The 19,651-nt window shown below is 38.7% G+C and overlaps 1 protein-coding gene across 1 annotated transcript; it reads right to left on the bottom strand.

The window, feature by feature from the left end:
• Positions 1–1,662: 1,662 nt before the first annotated feature.
• Positions 1,663–18,994, bottom strand: LOC103534831 (glycerol-3-phosphate acyltransferase 3). Its single transcript, XM_008500826.1, has 12 exons — positions 18,839–18,994; positions 11,716–11,788; positions 9,826–10,096; positions 8,404–8,478; positions 7,268–7,357; positions 6,301–6,394; positions 5,901–6,016; positions 4,555–4,610; positions 4,129–4,214; positions 3,244–3,372; positions 2,228–2,307; positions 1,663–1,777 (listed from the first exon to the last, which is right to left on the bottom strand). The coding sequence occupies exons 1-12, from the start codon at positions 18,992–18,994 to the stop codon at positions 1,663–1,665; spliced, it is 1,341 nt and encodes a 446-aa protein (XP_008499048.1).
• Between the last annotated feature and the right edge of the window lie 657 nt (positions 18,995–19,651).

Here is a 19,651-nt window from a genome sequence, read left to right on the forward strand (position 1 = left end):
CTCCTACAGACAACCCCACCACTACTCCCTCATCTCAACAGATGACACTTAATACTCATATATTCAGAGGTCTGAGCTGTACTTTGACAAGATTTGGTGTCATAACCATGATGATCACACATCCAAGGGCTCTTATGTTGGTAAGCTGGGGAAGTGTTGCAGGACAGGAAAACAGGTACATCATCTCCTCATGTCTTACAGAAGCAGAGCACAAATGAGAAAGTCTCTGTTCCAACAGCTCTTATTTGTCTCCCTCTCTTTTTCTGTCTCCCATTTTACATCTGAACAGGAAGAAGGCACACACTTGTGTGGGAAGAATGCTCCCAGCATTTAATCTCAACTCCTTGTACACAACTGCAGCCTCTGTAAGCAACTCCTGGGTATGTTGCACATAAGGAAAAACTCCAGACTTTATATACTTGGGCATACTGAAGAGATTTAAGAGTTATCAGGATAGTCTGTCATATATTGTCAAATTTCTATGCTGAGAAACTGAACAGTTTCAGACATGGAAGCACAGCTTATTACAGTCAGGAGTAAGAAGACTTCTTTCACAACAGGGGAGCCTGAAGCCATTTTCCTCTGGACACACACTGTCAGCACCGTCCCTACCCAGGCCAGCAGTAATTCTTTAAAATGGCAGTTTCTCCTACTCCTTACCTATGACACTAAAATCTGGACTGACTTCTCCACCAATGGAATTCACATACCTTCAGCAACTAAACTCGGGGAAGATTGGCCAGGTCACAGGAGAGCTCAGTTCTTCACCATGCAGCCTCAGGGTAGTTATCCTCTCTATTAATCCCTCTCTTGAATATTCCTTTCCTAGCCTCTCCAGGGCTGGGTGGTGTTATATCTGTGCACGTTGTCTTTCTTTGAGGTGCATTGGAGCTCACCACAACAGGACCCTCATCTCTGCTGAGTCCTCAGCCAAGCTTCTGTCAAGTGAACCTTATTGACTGTCCTGTTTTAAAGCAACTTGGTCAGAACAACACCTATTGGTGTGTGCTTCCTCAGAGACATTCACATCATTACAGAAGCCAGATTCTTCCACGTGGGAGCTACTTAACAGGAGAGCAAATATTTTATGCTAACAAATACTACAGGTGGTGGAATTATTTCCACCTCAGCATCCTTAAATGCACTTGCTCTTCTTCTGGAGAGTGGGCTTCTCAGAGAGCATATCAACAGTCTTCACAGTAGCACAAGTAGGTGGCTCTTCAGAAATAATTACAGAGAATAACAGAGGTGACATCACAAGCTCTTTAGTTTGTTGAATACAGACACAGAAAGGGATATAGCAAAATCAGACAACACAATATAATTTAAAAATACAATATACTTTTCCACACCATTGCCCTTGGATGTACTAATTTATCCCAGCACCACACACTCAGGCATTTAAGACTTAAGTAACTATTTAAGCCTTCAGGACAACACGAACAAAAAAACTTATATGGCATTTTAATAAACCTATGTAATTTTCTGACAATCTTCTCACTCAATATCAGAGAGAATTCCCTATTCAATAATTTGTGTTTTTCTTGCTGTGCCATGTGCAAAATATCTTACAAAGACAGAAGGAAAGTATGTCAGTTTAAGTGTAAAAAATAGTCCATATTCCAGTGGGGATCAGTCATGGAAAAATTAAATAAGTATAATTTAACAATCATTTCCATTTCCTATAGATCCATTTTCTATTAATATCTGGCAGTACTTTTTCTGTTGCTCTTCCTTGAAAGACTCTTTGACCTTCTCTCTTTTCAGTCCCCCATCCCTGAAAGATACAAAACATCCTCGAGGTCAAATGAGGGTCAAGGTAGTAAATGTTACAATATTTAGACTGTGTAGTCAAAGCAGATTTCACCCTATATGTTGGCTTTGGCAATAAAATGCTACATGATCTGTACTGCCAAGACTTAACACGGTGCCTTTCCTTCAATCCAGCATTTAAAAGGCAAATAATTTATTTTCTCCAAATCCTACCTGGGGGCTACATCCACCTATCAGTTCCATTTCTCTTTTTATACTTTGTTAGTCTGTCTATTCCAGTGGAATTGCTCAAAGAATAAAGTAATCTTTTATAACTCAGGGTTGGTAAGGGTTATGGACTACAGCTCAAGCTAAGCAAATCTGGAAGAAGTTTTAAGAGATCTCAAGATAACATTTCAGAGTACAAAACACCTAAATATAAATTTAATTCAACCTCAAAGGTGTTGCTTCTTACCAAGGAAGCATGGACATTCCTCCCTGAGCAGCAATGACAGCCTTGACTCTATTGGCAAAGTGAACAGCGTCTTCTTCTTCCTTAAAAAAAAAAATACAATAATTTTTTGCTTTGCAACTTAAACATTTTCTCCATGTCTCATGTGAAGAAATGCTTTTTATCAGAGAGCAGACACTTGGGTTTATACCAGGCTCACAAGCCAAATGTAACCTGCAGAACATTTCTAGTTAGTTGTGGGGAACACCACCTGGTTTGCCACCACTGGGTGCATTCAGAATCAGGGAATAATTCTGAGTTCACAGGAGTCTGCTTGCCCAAACTGCAGAGAGCTGAAGATTGATGCATTACAGCAGCTTCCCCAGCAAGATTAGGGTAGGCAGTACCAAAAGAAGACATTGCTGGATCAAAGGCTTTGATTACTTTGTGTGCATCAGGTTGGTATTCAGGAGCAATGGGCTGAGAGACTGTGCCAAATTGTGGGGTAATGCTGCTGGGCAAAGGATTAGCTGGATATTGTGCAAGGCTGAGAAACAAGGAAATGGGAGGAAGCTGTGCAGATGGAGGTAGAGGGGGCAGGACAGAAAGTAGAAGCACCCCAGTATGGAGTGAAGAGAAGGCCTGAATCTATACATCACTTCTGAAGTAAAGAAAGAGGGGGGGGTCATTGCCAGGCTGAGGGGCAGGAGTCCTGCAGCATAAAACCACATTTTAACATCTCTTCTAGTCACTGGGAGCAGAGGAAAGAAAGGCAGCTGCACACAGAGAAGAAAGCTCTTTGGGAGCAACAGGACACATGGTGCAGAACTGTCTGAATTTCTGCAAGAGTAGTTTTTATTGGAAGATAAGTAACCCACAGACATCCATGCTCACTTAATTTCTAAGTGTTGCCTTCTGGCATTTTTCCATTAAGTTGTCAATAAAGATTCAGACACATCATGGCAACACACTGCATGTAGTAAGACAGACTCTCTCCCAGACATTTTACAATTTTCAAAACATATAAAAGAGTGAAGTACCTCTTTGACCATTGCTGGGAGGTACCACACATTACAGACAATAGCCCAGCTGGTCATGAGATTAAAAATATAAGTCATCATGGAGTACTTTGTGCTGTTCCAGAATGCATCTGCAAAGCGTGGGTCATACTGGAATACAAGAAGAATAAATGAAAGGTTATGATCTGCTACCTTTGTTTAAATCACATCAGCTGCTCTTTTTTGGCCCTGAAGGCACAGTTAAGCTAATTAAGTCAGGGGCAACTCTAATCACACCTCCTAAAAGCACTAGTAAAAGCTCCCCATTTCAACATTTATTATACAAGTTTATAACAGTTAAACTTTACAAGCAATGCAGGATCCCAACCTGTGACAGACCCATTGCAGCATATCACAACTGTAACTAGCTAGATCTACTCAAAGTATAAAGACCTGTCTTCTACAGATAATGCTGACTGCAAAGGTTCCCTTGAAAACAGTCACACCAATTTTAACAACTTCCTTAAGATCAAGCAATATCACAGTTCCAGAAAATTCAACTATCATATCTAGAGCTAAGGTGACTTGGGCAAAGCTACTTGGAAGTGCCAAGAAAAATGCCTTCATCCCCAGAGCATACAAGAAGCTATGGCAGTAAGAGCAGGCAGAACTGAACACAGCCTAGTAATAGCAACTGTACTTTCCAAAGTCCTCCCACCCACTTGTAAATAAATTCATTGTAACACTTCCCATACTGCACTGTACAGCAAGACACTGCACACCATGAAAAAACACCATTTTCTGAGGGCTTATTCAGTACCCTGTTCACACAGAAGAACATCTTTTGTGAGGTTTGAACATGAACAGCTTCTCTGAGAAGTTTCTTCACATAATCCTCCCATGTTTAGAAAACTGCAGATTTCTTACCTTGATAGCTACTGGGTAGATGGTCCCTCCTACCTCAAAGCTCCCCTTCTTAAACATCATTACTGATGTGTTGTTTATGCAGGTACCTGGTCAGAATTAAAACAGATTAAGAGTTTAATCCACTCTAAGAAACGTATCAGCAAACAAATACTTAACAGTCTTAAGGAGACTTAAGTTGCTAAAGGAGAAAGTAAGCTTTAGTGCTGAAACAATCCTTGTTCTCTCTTGCCTTATACTGTACCCAAAAGAAAACAGTGTCATAAAACTATTTTAAAAATATTAGAATCTGACTTTCAGTATCTCACAAGAGCTAATAATTAATTCTACAGACTGAAAACTCACACCCCACTTGTAAAGACCAGATATGATAAGATGCACGGAATGGGAAGTAAAATGAGCAGTACAATCAATATAGTTGTTTCCTACCTTCTGGGAAAATTAAAATGGGTAATTTATCTTTATCTGCAATGTGTTCTCTAATTCTGCAGAGAGAAAATAAAAATGTCAGTGTATACTTCATTTTCAGAAGACTCATATTTGTATTTGGTCAAGAATCTAAATATCCATTACCTTATCTAAACATCCATTACACAGGACAAGAAAAGCCTTTGCCCAATTTCCCTGGCCAGTCAGTAGCCTCAGCTGGGGTTCATGATAGTTCCAGACCTTTATCTCAGAAGTTCCCTCTTGCTAATGGCAAAAGTAGGTTTTCTACAAAGCTGTCTCCAGTTTTATTTCACCGTTTAAACCCAATTAACACGGAGCCAAAGACAAGGGGTACCAGAAGGATGTAAAAATCACTTTCCATTTACCTTTCCAGCACAAACTTTCCTTCTGACTGAAATTTATTCCATATTTTAAAAATTTCATGCCTTCTAGCTTCATTACATGGGTGTTACATGCATCTGATGATCTGCTGCATCTGGTTAAGAGTTGGGCCTCTATTTTACTACTTCTGATGCATCACTTAAAAACAAATGTATTACCACTAAGCAGATAACTGACACCAATAATCTATTGTTTTTCAAGACATCTGTCTTTCCTATGGCTCAAAAGCATGTATTTCTTTTCCAGTCTGAATTAAAGAACAAAAGCAAAATATCAGATACTGAAAAAAGGGCAGAATGATCCAGCACATAAAGATTGAGGATGACTAAGAACAGTTTCTGTAAACACCTGAGAATACAAGAACTGCCATACTGAGTCAATTCTGCTCATGCCTTAAAGCCCAACATACTGTCTGCCATGAATCAATACTGAAGGTCTGGAGAGCTGATGAGCATTAAGCAGAATAAACATATTATGATACTTCTCCAGGATGCTCATCCAGCTTCTAGAATCTAGGTTGTACCTTGGTAATTTTAATTTTTATTTCCTACCATCAGCCTCCCATTATCCCTGTACTCACAGAAGATACGATCAGCTTCAGTGCCTGGAGCTGATAAAAAAAATGTACCAGGGGAAGGCATGAACTGGGATGATGTGCTGACATATCTGTCCTGATCAGCCTCCAAACTCAATGAAAAGGCACCTGCCTGTGGCAGACAATAACTGTAGCAATGTGGAAATTCCTAGAGATTACAGATCAAAAGTTCTGTAGGTGGTTGCTACACTCTGCACATTCACTGATACAGCAGTTCCAAGCCTGATACTGATTACAACCTCCAGCTGCCCAAAGAGAGACACAGGGTAAGAACAGTCTAAATGCACACTTGTGAGTTCACAATTACTAGGCCTGATGGGACAATTAAGCACAAACCTTACCACCTTACTTTTTCCTCACCAGATGACGGTCTTTCATTTCTGAGCGTTCAAACAAAACATGCTGACTGGTTTGCATGAAACATTTTTGAATAACCCCCAGAAACCCTCCATGTACCTGGCCAACCTGCAAGCCCAAAAGAAACAGGTTATTATGGAAAAAACCCCACACATATAAACGATAAAATTCTGCACACAGATGCAGCAATTTCTAAGCCCCTTCCCAAATCATACCAATCCTCTCAGTCAAAAGCATGCACACACCTGCTTGTGTTTATTGTTTTGCATTCCTGAGCAGAAGTTTGAATGCTATCAAATCCCAGTCTCTCTACCAAAGTTAATCCTCTTACCCAACACTGCAGCTATGGGTATCTCAACATTACCCATATTTACCGACTTTCTTGTTCATACCAAAGAATAGCATCCATCACTGGCCAGGAGCAGAACATCCAATGGAGATGTGTGGTTAGCTACACAGATGCCTCCTTTCTGTGGTCTGTTTTCCCTGCAGTGACAACCATTAAAGTAATTACTCAATGTTAGTTCTCCAGGCCCCACCAGGTGAGCCATCCAGTGAGCATTCCCACAATTGAGACTCTCAGTGACAAAGGTATTTGAGGCACACAGCTCATCTACAGATCCATAGAAAGTAGAATGCAATACATTTTAAAATGTTAATATTAGTATGATATATGTTAAAACTTCTGTTAGTACACTACAGCAGATAACTGATCTTTCCTCATTCATTCAAGAGTCCTTTCAGATACTCCAGATACACCAAAGCCAGTTTCCTTTTAGCTGAGGAAACAAGACTTCATTGGAGCAGGCATTTTAGTTGCCTCCATTACCTTTCATAGAGGTATGTATCAGATTACTTGGACACTAAAACTCTAAACGTAAAGACACTAGAGCATGATTTTGACTGTTTTCTAAAGCACAAACATATTTCAGGAGCCTTCATTACATAAATCTTCACTACCAAGCAAGCAAGATATCACAGATCACATTGAAAATAGTACCTGTAACTTAGCTTAGGAGAGCTCATGAAGGATTAGTTACCAAACAAATCAGCTAATAGAGCAGTCAGACATCTCATAGCAATGTTCTTGCATTTGGCTATAACATGTTCATGGCAAACACTGGGAAAAATGTCTAAACTTATATTTAATCAAGAAGACAGATCTTGCTCCACCTTTGCATACCCTGACAGTACACAACAGAAAACACAGTCAGGCACACAAGCATCTTGACAGTCCAGCTGAGCTAAACAGCTTCTTGGCTCTTGTGGCACCACCACAGCATCTCTGCAGCAGTGGAATAAGAATTCCACTTGAGACATTGAGTACTGTAAGAAATCAAAATCAAAGCAACCACTCACCTGTTGTGGAAGTTAACCTGGCCGCTCAGGCACCAAACACCTAACGTGGCACATGTCATCTGAACCTGGTTGCTCAGCCAGCATTTAACCCTGAGAGAAGTGAAGCCATACAGAGGTGTACAGTCCCATGCAGTCACTCAGGGAACAGGGGAATGTAAACTCTCCAAGTGATCCCATCAGCTGTCATTACACAGACCCAATGGCACTAACAGCCACTCAGGAGGAGCTTACCAGGTATCAAAGATATTTTTGGTTCATTCTTCTACTGTAAGCGATTCTAAACCCATCAGATTCAAAACAGAGAAGTTACTAGCCAGAGGGTTGTTGTACTGATTTTTATCTCAAAATAATTACATAAAATACTTATCTAGTGAATAGTATTTGAGGTTTTGTTGCACAAACAGGAAATAACTATCTTGCAGCATCATTGCTCATGACAGATTATTTATTTGCCCTTTTCTGATTCAAGTAGAACATGCTATCTAATTTATACTTGGAGAAGTGCTCCCACCAGCATCGGTCTGGATTACATGGAATGTCCACTTCCAGATGCAATTGCCAGACTCTCTTATAGTGCTCTATAAGTTTACAGCAGAGGAGAAAAAAAAAAATAAAGAATAAAAAATCATCCCCACAATAATCCTCATTAATCCTCCAGACTCAAGCAGAGTTATTTGAGTGTGCTCTCAAGCAGAACACACTAATTCAAATCCTTAAAGAATAGAAATAAAATTTTAAATAAAAATAAAAATAAAATTAAAAAATAAAAATAAAAATTATAAAATGCAAAAATGCAGCACAAAAATTTAAAAATTAAAATTTAAAAATTAAAATTAAAAATTAAATATTAAAAATTAAAATTTAAAATTTAATAATAAAATAAAAATAAAATAGCAAATAAATAAAAAATAAAAATAAAAAATAAAATAGAAGTAAATAAAATAACAAAAATAAAAGTAAAAAATAAAAGAAAAAATAAAAATAAAATAAAATAAAAAATAAAAATTAAAATATATAAAAACTAAAAATAGAACTAAAAATAGAACTAAAAATAGAACTAAAAAGAAAACTCAAAAGAAAACTCAAAAGAAAACTCAAAAGAAAACTAAAAAATAAATGAGCCCTCAAACACTTACCTGCCATTTGGAAACTGTCCTACGACTGTAGTGGCCAAGACCAGCAAAAGCATGATGAAAACAGCCAAGCAGACACTACGAAGTAAAATAACCTTAATTAAACTCTAAAAGGCAAAACTGGAAGAGCAAGCAAGGAAATTTTTGTATTGTACCCTTTGCTTCCATGCACCCTTTGGTCCACTCCACAGTGCTTCCCTCCACCACTGACAGCATCCAACAAGCAACAGAAACAAAAACAGTTTGGGCCAAGAGGGTACTGTGACAATGTTTTCACTCAATTAATCCTGCACTGAGTACAAACCCTTGTTCTGCCCGGAGCTTGTCTTCCAAAAAGCAGCACACCTTGGTTAGAAGCCAGGGTGTTCAGAGGACAGCAAGCAGTGCCCTCTGGTCTTTAATGCAGGTGAGATTTCTCGGTGCCCAAAGGGATCAGTGATTTAATTTTTAAAAACCTCTCCAGAATTATAGAATCATAGAATCATAGAATTAGCAGGGTTGGAAGGGACCTCAGAGATCATCAAGTCCAACCCTTGAACCACCGTTGCGGTTGCTAGACCATGGCACTGAGTGCCACATCCAGTCTCTTTTTAAATATCTCCAGGGACGGAGAATCCACTACTTCCCTGGGCAGCCCATTCCAATGTCTGATCACTCTCTCAAATCTGAGCATTTCCACTCCAAGCAGCAAGCGATGACATAATTGTGAAAATTCAATGTCATTGGTTGCTGATAGCTGAGCAAAACCAAAACGGAATCCATTTCCACTTCAATGTTGTCTTCTTCTATGTTTAATTTAAGTTTAGAGACAGTTCTGCTGTGGGACTGACTGGTATGATGCCCCTCTATGCCTTGCAGCTATGTTCTGAATACACTGTCCTGCCATCACAGGAATAAGAAATTTTCAAAGCTCCTGCTCTTTACAAGAAGACATGAATATTTGTAACTGTTTAGTCAATATAGCATCAATATATTAAAAGGTTGATTTTGCTTAAAAGAAAAGTTACAAAGTCTTTAAATTAAACACAGTCTGAGTGGATGTGGGGTTTTTCCCCATCTATCCCTATGGTCCCAGAAATTTCCTTTTGCTTCATATCCCAACTGTTTAGCACACAGTCTCCCTGTCTCCTATTCAGCCAGGTAGAGCCTGAGCTTTTCAGATGAAACAGTTGTTACTTTACATAACAAAATGTCTCCAAATCATTTGTATAAAGTTTTGATGGATTTTACAAAACAGAGAACACAATAAATTTACATTTTCAGCACCTCTTTTTTTCTTTTTGGAGATATAGGAGTTTCAATGGCATCCTGGAAAACAAAGCCAGCCCATGTTCTCCCTTCTGCACTAGTCAATAGTGTATTATTCTACATCTTTTGGAAAAAGGACTATGAAAAACCAATCTCAGCAAATTCCATGTGGCTCACCGAAAAGGCATCAGGAGGCAATACCGAAATAGGATCCCAGCAACCCACACAGCACTCAGCTGCCAGCTGACGTGGTGTAAGTTGGCATTTGTTCTGCTGAGAAGATTCCAGGACACCAGCTCCTCCGAGGAGAACCGTTGGGTGACTTCATCTTCTGCAACTGCCTCACACCCCTTCTTGCAGAAGTACATAACATCAGCAAAGCTGAAGCATCCTTGGTGCTGACCAGCAATCTCCTCTTCCATGGAGGTTTCTTCCCTCTGGATGATCCCTGCATGAGGAAATGAGTCTTCCTTCCACACAGACAAAATGGATTCCAAATAAAATACACAAGCTCTTTAGAAATAGCTCTCTTCCTATTCTGAATGCCATAATTACATTGTTATGCCTGATTTATGTACTGGCATTTAGTTCCACAAGTTACCTCTCTAATCCTATGCCATATAACACCACTAAATTGATGCAGAAGGGAGAAAAGCAGTCAGAGTGAGCTGCAAAAAAACAAAAAACCAAAAAAACCAAAAAAAAACCCAACAACAACTTGAGGGCAACATCTACTTTGTTGTCACTTAACAAATAACATATGAAACAAACACCTACAAATGTCAAGATTGCAGACCCCTCCTGGTGCCTTGGCTCAAATTCAGGCAGTGTTTGTGCAGTTATTGCTCTTGCTGCTGTTGGTTAGTTATGCTTTTTCCCATCTGTAACAAACCTTCCTTTGTTTTTTTTCCTCAGAGCATTTTTGCTTCCCCCATCCCTTCTCCTTTAAGAGCCACTTCACTACCAAGAACCTTCCAAGTGTTTAGATTTTCCCCAAAACACACATAGTGCAACACAGAAACATTTTGCAGGAGGAATGACATGTTCACACTCCTTACCTCTAAGGATAAGGAATGCAGGAAGCTTGTAAGCCTTTTAGGACAAGTACCCAGCAAGTCTCAGTGGTGTTTGCTGAGGTCACTCAGCCCTTATCTGCCTGGTTACAGTGACTAAAACTGTATTGATTCATACTAGCTAACACCTGGATTTTTTTTTTGTCTTTCTTTTTTAGGGGGGTGGTGGTAGTAGATAATATTAAATACAAATTATGCAAAATACATTTAAATTATCTTAAGAAACATACTATCCTCCATCAGAATCATTAAATTTTCTTCCATCTGCTCTTCAATGTCCAGGAAAACAGACCTGAAATTCCTTAGCTGACAAACCAAACATTTCTGATATCACTACAAGTGAAGCAATTATTATGAGAGCCTAACCCAGTTCTCTGTGTGAAACAAGAAAGGAAAAATATTTCGAAAGGAGGAAAAAAACCCAAACAACAAACAAAACCCAAACAACTCCTCTCTCATTTTTTTATCCCAATGCCTAGATAAGAGTGAGTTTTTGATTGTGATCTTTGGGGTACTGTAGCTCTTTTATTTGAGAAATACTGGCATTTTGCATGCTACAGGTTAGAAGAAGCAAGAGGATGCATACAGGGCAGTGTCAAGGGCAAAGAATACTCATTCTTAAATGACTAAAAATGAGCTGATGTAGATGGAGTAAAAGGAGCTGATGGAGTCAGAAACTATAACGTACTGAGGAAAATGGGGACAGCTTCCCAAATGCTTACCAGCAGTGTCCTGCTACCCCCACTAGTCTCTAACACCTTTTATTCAGAAGGTTCATTCACAGATTACCTTGCTTATAACCTACCTAAGGTCTCTTTTGCGGGTTTGTAATTTCAGCAGGTATTTGCCCAAACTCCATCAGGCCATTCTAGTTTTCTTACTTAACATCAGATCCCATATACATTTTGCTTTATTCTTTTATAGAGAAGGTACTAAAATAGTCATCTTTTTACAAATCTAATAGTGCCATGTCACCTTCATCCAGAGATCTTACCAGTGGAGATTAAATTTTCAAGTGCCAGCGCCTTCTGGTTTTTCACTCCTTCCTCAACCTGCAGTGTGGCCCACTGTTCCCAAAACAAGAAAAGTAGATAGTGATGGTTTTCATTTCAACATTTCCTAGCATCTTGTAATCACTTTAGGTGAACTGTGTCTGAGCCTATTTTATTGAAGCCAGGTCTTAGATTTTCATTTTTCAAGTTCAGCCTGAAGGCTGTCCTGCATGTCTCTTGTTTTATTTGTCACATAGATTACCTTTTGCTATCTTCAGGAAATATAGTTTGGCTAAAACTTCTTTCCACCACACAGTCAGTTGGTTTTGTTTGGTTTGTTTTTTTATTTTCATGAGTGGTTTTGGTTTGGTTTTTTTTTTCCCTTTGGTTGTTTTTAAAAAACAAACCTCAAAACACCCACAAGCTAAAGCGCTGCTTAAGAGGACTCTGAGGTCCATGGGTCCAAAACTCATTCTTCTCCAGTTATCTTCAGACATCAGAAAGATACGAGATACTATCACTGACATTACAGACATGCTGGAAAAGATATATCTAAAATTGATTTTAAAGCATAAAAGATTATCTCAGCTCTAGGGCAGTTCTTGTTAAAAGACATAGGAAGGACAATTTCATATCCATAGTGTTCTGAAAGTAGAAGTTTTTGTAATGACCTTTCACTCCTCCATCACCAAAATCAAATATACCTATATGTCTAATTTTTGAAGTTTTCATGATTTTGAATGTTGTCATCATACATATATAGACATACAAACAGTAGCTCTTTCAAGGGTTAGATCTTCCTGGATCTACATCCAGGCATCTGCCCTAACAAAGGACACAGGATGTTTGTAGGCTCTGCTAAGGAACCAATGACCCACCCAACTTACATCCTCACTCATTACTGAGGCTTTCCACCTACAACAGGTAAGGATACATCCTTCCAGTTCAGGATGCTCTTGCTAAACAGATTATTTCCCTCTTACTGGTACATGCAGCCATTTAAGTCACCATGAAGCTTGATCTCAAATAGTCTTCACCATATGACAACCTTTTGCATATGTCAACATCAATTGGCTTTTTGCCATCCTTAAGTTTTGTCTGCTGTTGACCAGCTTCTTCTGTAGCTATTTAAGTTTAAATCAATAACAAAAAAGGGGCACTTTATCACAGTAAAATTAGCATATTTTAGTTACCCTTAGTTGACTTTTTTTAACTGCCATCTTAAAAGAAAACAAAAAAAGAGAAAGCAGAGCAGGCATTGATATGAAATTGTAAATTCCATGCAAAACATCTGTAGTAGCACCATAGGAAAAATATAATGCAGATCTTCACCTTATCTATACTTTCCAGTTGTTCCCTAGGAAAAGTAAACTGGCACATCATCTGTCTCAATCTTTTGCAGTACATGGAGAGTCATTCAGAAGTGGAGAGCCAGGGAATGCCATGAAACAGGCAGCCCACACACTGAAAAATGAAAGAACATACTGCACAGGAACATTACAAAAGAGAGTAAAGGCAGATATGTGTCAAACTCCTTATAATATATGGCTGTTCTCCACCACCCCCACCCCCCCACCCAGTGTCCTTTCAAATAGCTGTATGGCATGAAGGAGGAAAAAAAGAAAAATCACCTAGCTTGACAAATAAAGCCCCTTGCCTTACTCTCTGCTTTCCTATCTACTACCCTTATCTTGTCTACCACAGTCCTCCTAGATGAATATGTGCTTGCCCATTGGCAAGTACTGCCAGAAATGTGCTTGCTCATCCTGTCTTGAAGGATTTGCCTCAAGGAGGCTGGCTTTTTAATATCAAGTAGAAAAAGGGTGGTAATCACTGCCCAAGGTGACTCACAAAAATGTGTTAACTAATTCAAATGAGCGAGACAAGTTAAAGCCAAACAAAAATAAATAAAGCTGACTATGAAAGTATAAGGTCCTGCCAGGCTGTTCCCTAGCACAGAGGAACAGAGGCAGAAAATGGCAGCTTGACTATTTAAATAGTCAGTCAAAGCTAACAAGGCAAGGTTAGAAAAGCTTTCAATAGGCTACACAGGGCTTATCAGCTTGGAAAAGAGCTGTCTGAGACAGACTGTGATGGAGTTCTAAAATTCTGGAGTAGCACAGACCAGGTATATTATCTCCTAACACAAGAAATGGGGAGCATCATATGAAAGTATTGGGCCGGGTGTGGGAGCAAGAAAAAGGTAACATATTTCCACAAAGCACAGTTGAGCTGTGAAGTTCATTGTCCAGGACATAGCAGAGATAACTGAAATTGGAGCAGTTACATAAAAAACTGGATTAACACCACCACAGGACAAAAAACATCTCCTAAATCAGGAATCCACATGGGAGGTTGAAGCAACAAGCAGGTGGGAGGGTGTTCATGGCTATACAATCACATAGCTCTTAGACTTTTCATCAAGCAGCTAAGCTGACACCTGTCAAAGCCAGGCTGTCTGTCTGGGTTAAAAGCTGGACTGACCCAGCAGAATAGTTTCTGTGTTCTGCATTCAGTGGCATCTGTATGTTTAATTTATTTTTAAAATATGAATCACAATTTTGTGATCACATTTGTTTTGCACAATATTGAGACAGAGCTGTCATGCTGGTCTTTGTTGCAAAACAGTAATGAAAGGATGTTGTAAATACCTTGCCAAAATACAGATGTTGCAACTAGCACAGAATTTAAGTGGTAAATGGAGCAACTTCATTCCTAAGTTTGCTGACTGAATGAGGACTCAGGTGTTGTGCTTTCCTCCCTCCCAGTTCTGAAATGATGAGGACACCAGGAGGCCAAACATCCAGCAGGTGATCCCATCTGGAATATTGAAGACTTGACAGCTTAACTCCAACAGCTCATTTGTTTGGAGCTTCCTATAATTATATTTGGAACAAAACAAGGGTGACTAATGCATCATTAGATTAATTTCTTTCTTAATAGTATATGGTATGAAATTCTATACAACATGGAATGTTCATTTTTTTAAAATCTCATTACTTCTGTTTTTTTCTCTCTTTTTCCTTTTAAGTACACCTTACTGTGTTGTTCAGTATTCCACTTTGCTGTACTGGAATAATTCAGTTTTGTACTTCTTCCTCTACGTTACCATGTTTTGCTACCTCTTCACCCATGCTCTTATAGAAGCTTTTTATAATCGCTTATTACACTGGCTTCCTAAAAATCTTCTTAGCTTTGTTCTCATGTGTTACAAATGCCTTGGGACAATTACTCCAGGTAAAGCTTTCTAAAACAATTAGAAAGAGAAGGTTAGTAGGCTTTTAGTGCAAGCTGGAAATCACCAAGATCAAGCACCGTTCATTCAACAGTCATTTCTGTCTGGATGCATTTCCTCTGACATCCCAAACAAGAATCCAAATCAAATGATCTGGGGATCATTTCGTGTGCCTGAAAGGCTGTGCAAGCAATGACTCTCCACAATCAGGTGGTAAAAATCAGTCTCAGGTCTCCTGGCTGCCCCATTGAAGGGAGATGGAATAGATTGGGAACATTCCCAAACATTTGATAAGTACAAAAGAACAACACAATTGATGCAGTGGCTATGATTTGAAATCACAGCAGAGAGCTTCTTCCCCTAGCTCAAGTGTCTGCAACATCTGCCTGTAGTCCAGTGGTGGTTTACAACATATTAGCTATCTTAATGTCCAAGTGAGCTATAAATCCAAACAATATCCAGTTATTAGCTGACTTATGTGTTTCCTACACATTTCTCAAGAAACAACAATACTTCAATTTCATAAAGAAGTTCAGATCTCATAAAAATCCAGAAGATCTTTGGCAGATAGAATTACAGCTGTTTAACGTATTTATTAGATTCTCCACAGGACAGAGAGAAAATGGTGTAGTTTTCATTTTAGGAAAAGCAGTTTCTTTTGCAGCTGCAACACTAAAGAACTGGAATAATGTCCCTAGCACAGTTTTGCTTCCTCCAAAGTTTCATCACTTTCACCAAACCCCATTATAGCCAACCAAATACAAAGCTTAGAGAAAGCACACTACTTCAACAAATAAAAGCTTCGAAGCATATGGTAAAGAATAATACTACTGGAAACCAAACCAAATTCAGCTTTATCTTCTCCAGAAATATTTTAAGGATAAAATGAGTGGCAATAATGGTAATTATGGGCTAACAGTTATGCAGTTTAGAAATTAATTTAGAAAGAAAAGCAAAACCCACACAGAACAAAACAAAAACCAAAAGCAAAAACAAAAAAACCAACCAAAAAAAAAAGCAACCACAAACAAAACTAATCACCTCCCCCAAATTTTCAAGCCTTGCATCTGGCTTTCGTAAAAAGGTTCATTGTGTTTCTAAAAAACAAATATCTAGATTCCTTGATGGAGAAGCAGCAAAGGGTATGAAGTATTTCCACACACAGGTTACATCTTTCTCATTTGTTCCAGTCACTGTTCATGCTTCTAAAGCACTTCAGTGAGGTCAGGAAATCAAAATGACCAATGATATGCAACCATTACTTATTGCTTACTAGTAGATCTGCAAATCTGGGCTTTATCCTAAACACCTAGAGTGCCCAGCAAATTTAGCAAGGGCTAAAGATCTGTTTTCTTTGGGAAAAAACAACTTTGAAAAAAAAAATATTTTTTTAAGTCCTTCATTTCAGTCTCCTCTCTTCTTTTTCTCAAAACTACAAAACATGGAGGAAAATAATTCCCACCCCATGCCTTCCCTCGCCCATGTCCCGCTTTGCACAGTCACTTAAAGCTGTGAGAAGCAAATATAAAGTGTTCCCCAGTGAGAAGTTTTCTATTCATTTTGCTGGTCTACATAACAGAGTAAATCAAGTGCAACACAATGGAGAATCCACTCATAGTGCTCAAGGTTGCTTTCTGGTGAAACATCAGCCAGGGCTTTGATACTTCCTAGAGCACGAATGTTTCTGCACTCCAGCTGGCAGTGTGCTAACACATGACTAAGCAGCTGCTCTTAGCATTTCCAGCCTTTCTATCCAGTAAGGGATCCTATGTCACCATTCAAGATAGCACCAAGAACCAAGGATGGTCTTTATGCACCACCCCATTAGCAAGATCTCGGGTAGATGATGTCCCAGCTAGAAACAGGACAACACTTCACTCGGCTACCAACGTCAAGTTCACTTTTTGAATGAAAGGTACATATAAGCCTGCTTTAAATCTCACTGCATCACAAGCAGCAGTTTCAACCATGCTGTGGTGAATGAGCCCCAGGACTCCCAGAAGAGGCTCACCAGTGGCATGCACCAGCTTCAGTCAGCTTCCCAGCCCTGCCCTTACATCTGGAGAGCCAAATGGGCCACATCACAATGAAAGGGAACATAATATTCCCTCCATCCTCTCTCCCTCTCATTTCCCATCAAGATAATGCTTTGTTACTCTTTTGGTACAATGAGAAGTGTATCAACAATACTTCAAAGAAAACAGCTGAAATTTATCATAAAATGAAACCAGAAGAAACTCCTTTTTGCCTACAGGATAGTTAGGGAATGACTTTCAACTAAAGAACAAAACAAGCCAGCCTGAACTGCAGTACATGAAGATGTGCTCTTCCTGTTACTAGCTGCTGCAGCAATGGGGAACTAAGCATAAAAGCCTATATCTGATCTCACAACAGTTACCTTAATTACTTCTTTTTTTGCTAAATTAATTCTCCAGACTGCAAACAAAAATTTAGCATGTTCCTAACCTGCTACAAAAACTGTGAAAAGAAAAACGTGTAAGGTGTTTTTTCCAAAGAAAAGAGCCTTCTTATACTAAGCACACACTGAGTGGGTCAAAGTTCCTTCAAAGTTGGGAAATGCACAGATAAAAAGACACAGAAATTATCTTAATGGCTGAGAACTACAGCAGCAATGCTGTCCAAAGACCTCCTCAGGTCTGTGTTTGATACAAGAGTGCCTGATGAAATCCGTTCCAAATACAAGTGCCACAAGGTTCTCACTCAGTACCAATAAGAATTCAATTAGCATATCCCTGGCTGATAAAAAAGTATCATAAAAGCCAACACTATTCACTACATATCAACACTGCAGGCAGTCATTTCCCATTGACATCAGTATCTGAAAAAACAAATAACCCCTACAGTCTGCAGCCATGTCTACGATGCTAAATGATGTTCAGAGAGCTGAAGACAAGCCTGGCCCAAGAGCTCTTAATAAGTAATAAATAAGAAGGACAGAAGAATTTAAAGTCAGAATTGGAAACTGTTCAGGATACTAACACATTGTTACAGACATGTCCTACTGCACAAGTAGATAGCTCTAACAGCTTAATAATAGTCATAACAACAATACTAGCAATAATTTTTTCGTTGGAAGAAGAAAGTAGTCTAACGAAAAGCAGGTTTATGCCAGAAAGACAAAGTTTATCTGCTGGTTAACAGAAAGCAAAATGGTTCAATATGATGAATTCAGAGCACCTACTTTTGGCCACGGATTTATATGAAAGGTCAGACTTGAAAAATTAAATGCAATTCTGGTTTATTAAAAGCCCAAGAAAGTTTTACTGATACCAGCAGAATCGGGATCTTAGCTCTAATTTGATAAGCTCTAGAAAAATAACACGTTTAGAAGGCTACATGGATTCTTCAAGTCCCATACAACACAAGTAACTTGTGACTGATGGATCTCCCAAATTTACAAGTGGAAGAAGCAAACACACAGAGTTAGTATTCCTATCTAAAACAGTACTCACTAATACCATGCAATTAAAATAATACAAGTAAACCCACTGAAACTGATGTACATTGAAAATATATGTTCTTGTTACTTCAGAACTCTCAAAAACACAACTTTTTATTAATATATAAGTTGTCAGAAGCATAGCATTAATTATTTTAACCAGCTTGAACTAGAAGCAATTGATCACGGAATCTCTACTTTAACTCAAGAAAACCTCAAACTGGCACCAGATTTTAACCCAGCACATAAATAGATACCATTAAAGACATCACTCAAAAACAAACATGCAAGTTAAGCCTGCAAACAGTGCACCCAAATTAATGGAACTGCTCCTACTTAAAGAACACCTATATCAAGCCTACAGAGTTTTGGTTTATTATTAATTGTCTTGTAGAAAACACATGCCTTTTTAACCCAATTTTCAACTTACCTCTAACATTTTTATTACAATTTTCACATAGAAATGAGAAATCCCCAATGACACCCTAAACATCGAAGGCAACAAAACTAACACTAGAAGCAAAATCATCCAGACAGAAAAAATCTTGCCCTTGGCAAGGCCATAGCCCTCTCTATTATCTTCCATGCTTGCTCCTCAAAAGGCCAACCTGCTCATCTGTAGTGGAGAATCCTGCAAGCTTCAAGTGACAGAGGCAAATAAAAAATCAGACATTCGAGGAGTCAAAGCTATCTCTAGGAGAAAGCTGTTGCCCTCTGAAACCTGACACTGCAAAAGCACTCAATGATAATATAATTTCTACCCCTTGACCCGCCCAAACTCCACCCACTTCTTTTTAATTGATAAGCATTTACTCAACAGATACAACACAGGGGAGAAGAAAGAAAAAACATGGTAAGTAATAATTTATGTTAGGTAATAAACTGCTTCCAATAAAGACACTTGTCAATGTGTCAACGAGTTTTCACAAGGCATTCATCCCATCAATAAATCACAATACAATGAGGTAGGTGTGGTTTTCAGACTGCCTAAAATCCTCTCTTCTAAAACTCACTAAAACACATAAAGCACTTCTCCAACTGACCCTTGTTGAAATAAGTGACTTATTTGGTCAGATACTAATTACTGGGATTTGTATTTGTATTCCTTTTTGTATTTGGCCAAAGGAACAAAAGGAACAAAACTGAAGCTTGAAACGCAAGTCAGGCTTTTTTATTTTACTTCATAATGCCTGTGAAACAGAGATGCAAATTTCAGCAGGCAGGAATCAACAAGACAACAAAA

Source organism: Calypte anna, chromosome 4B (assembly GCF_003957555.1).
Source record: "Calypte anna isolate BGI_N300 chromosome 4B, bCalAnn1_v1.p, whole genome shotgun sequence".
Classification (NCBI taxonomy): Eukaryota; Metazoa; Chordata; class Aves; order Apodiformes; family Trochilidae; genus Calypte; species Calypte anna.

Bases quoted from the DNA above. Each gene is read 5' to 3' on its own strand.
- LOC103534831 (XM_008500826.1), bottom strand. From the start codon at position 18,994: ATGGAAGATAATAGAGAGGGCTATGGCCTTGCCAAGGGCAAGATTTTT. The intron at 7,358-8,403 runs GTAAGTGTTTGA...CACTTCTCTCAG, and splicing joins GGACAGTTTCCAAATGGCAG to GGTTAAATGCTGGCTGAGCA. The intron at 4,611-5,900 runs GTAAGGTGGTAA...TTCTCTCTGCAG, and splicing joins CGTCATCTGGTGAGGAAAAA to AATTAGAGAACACATTGCAG.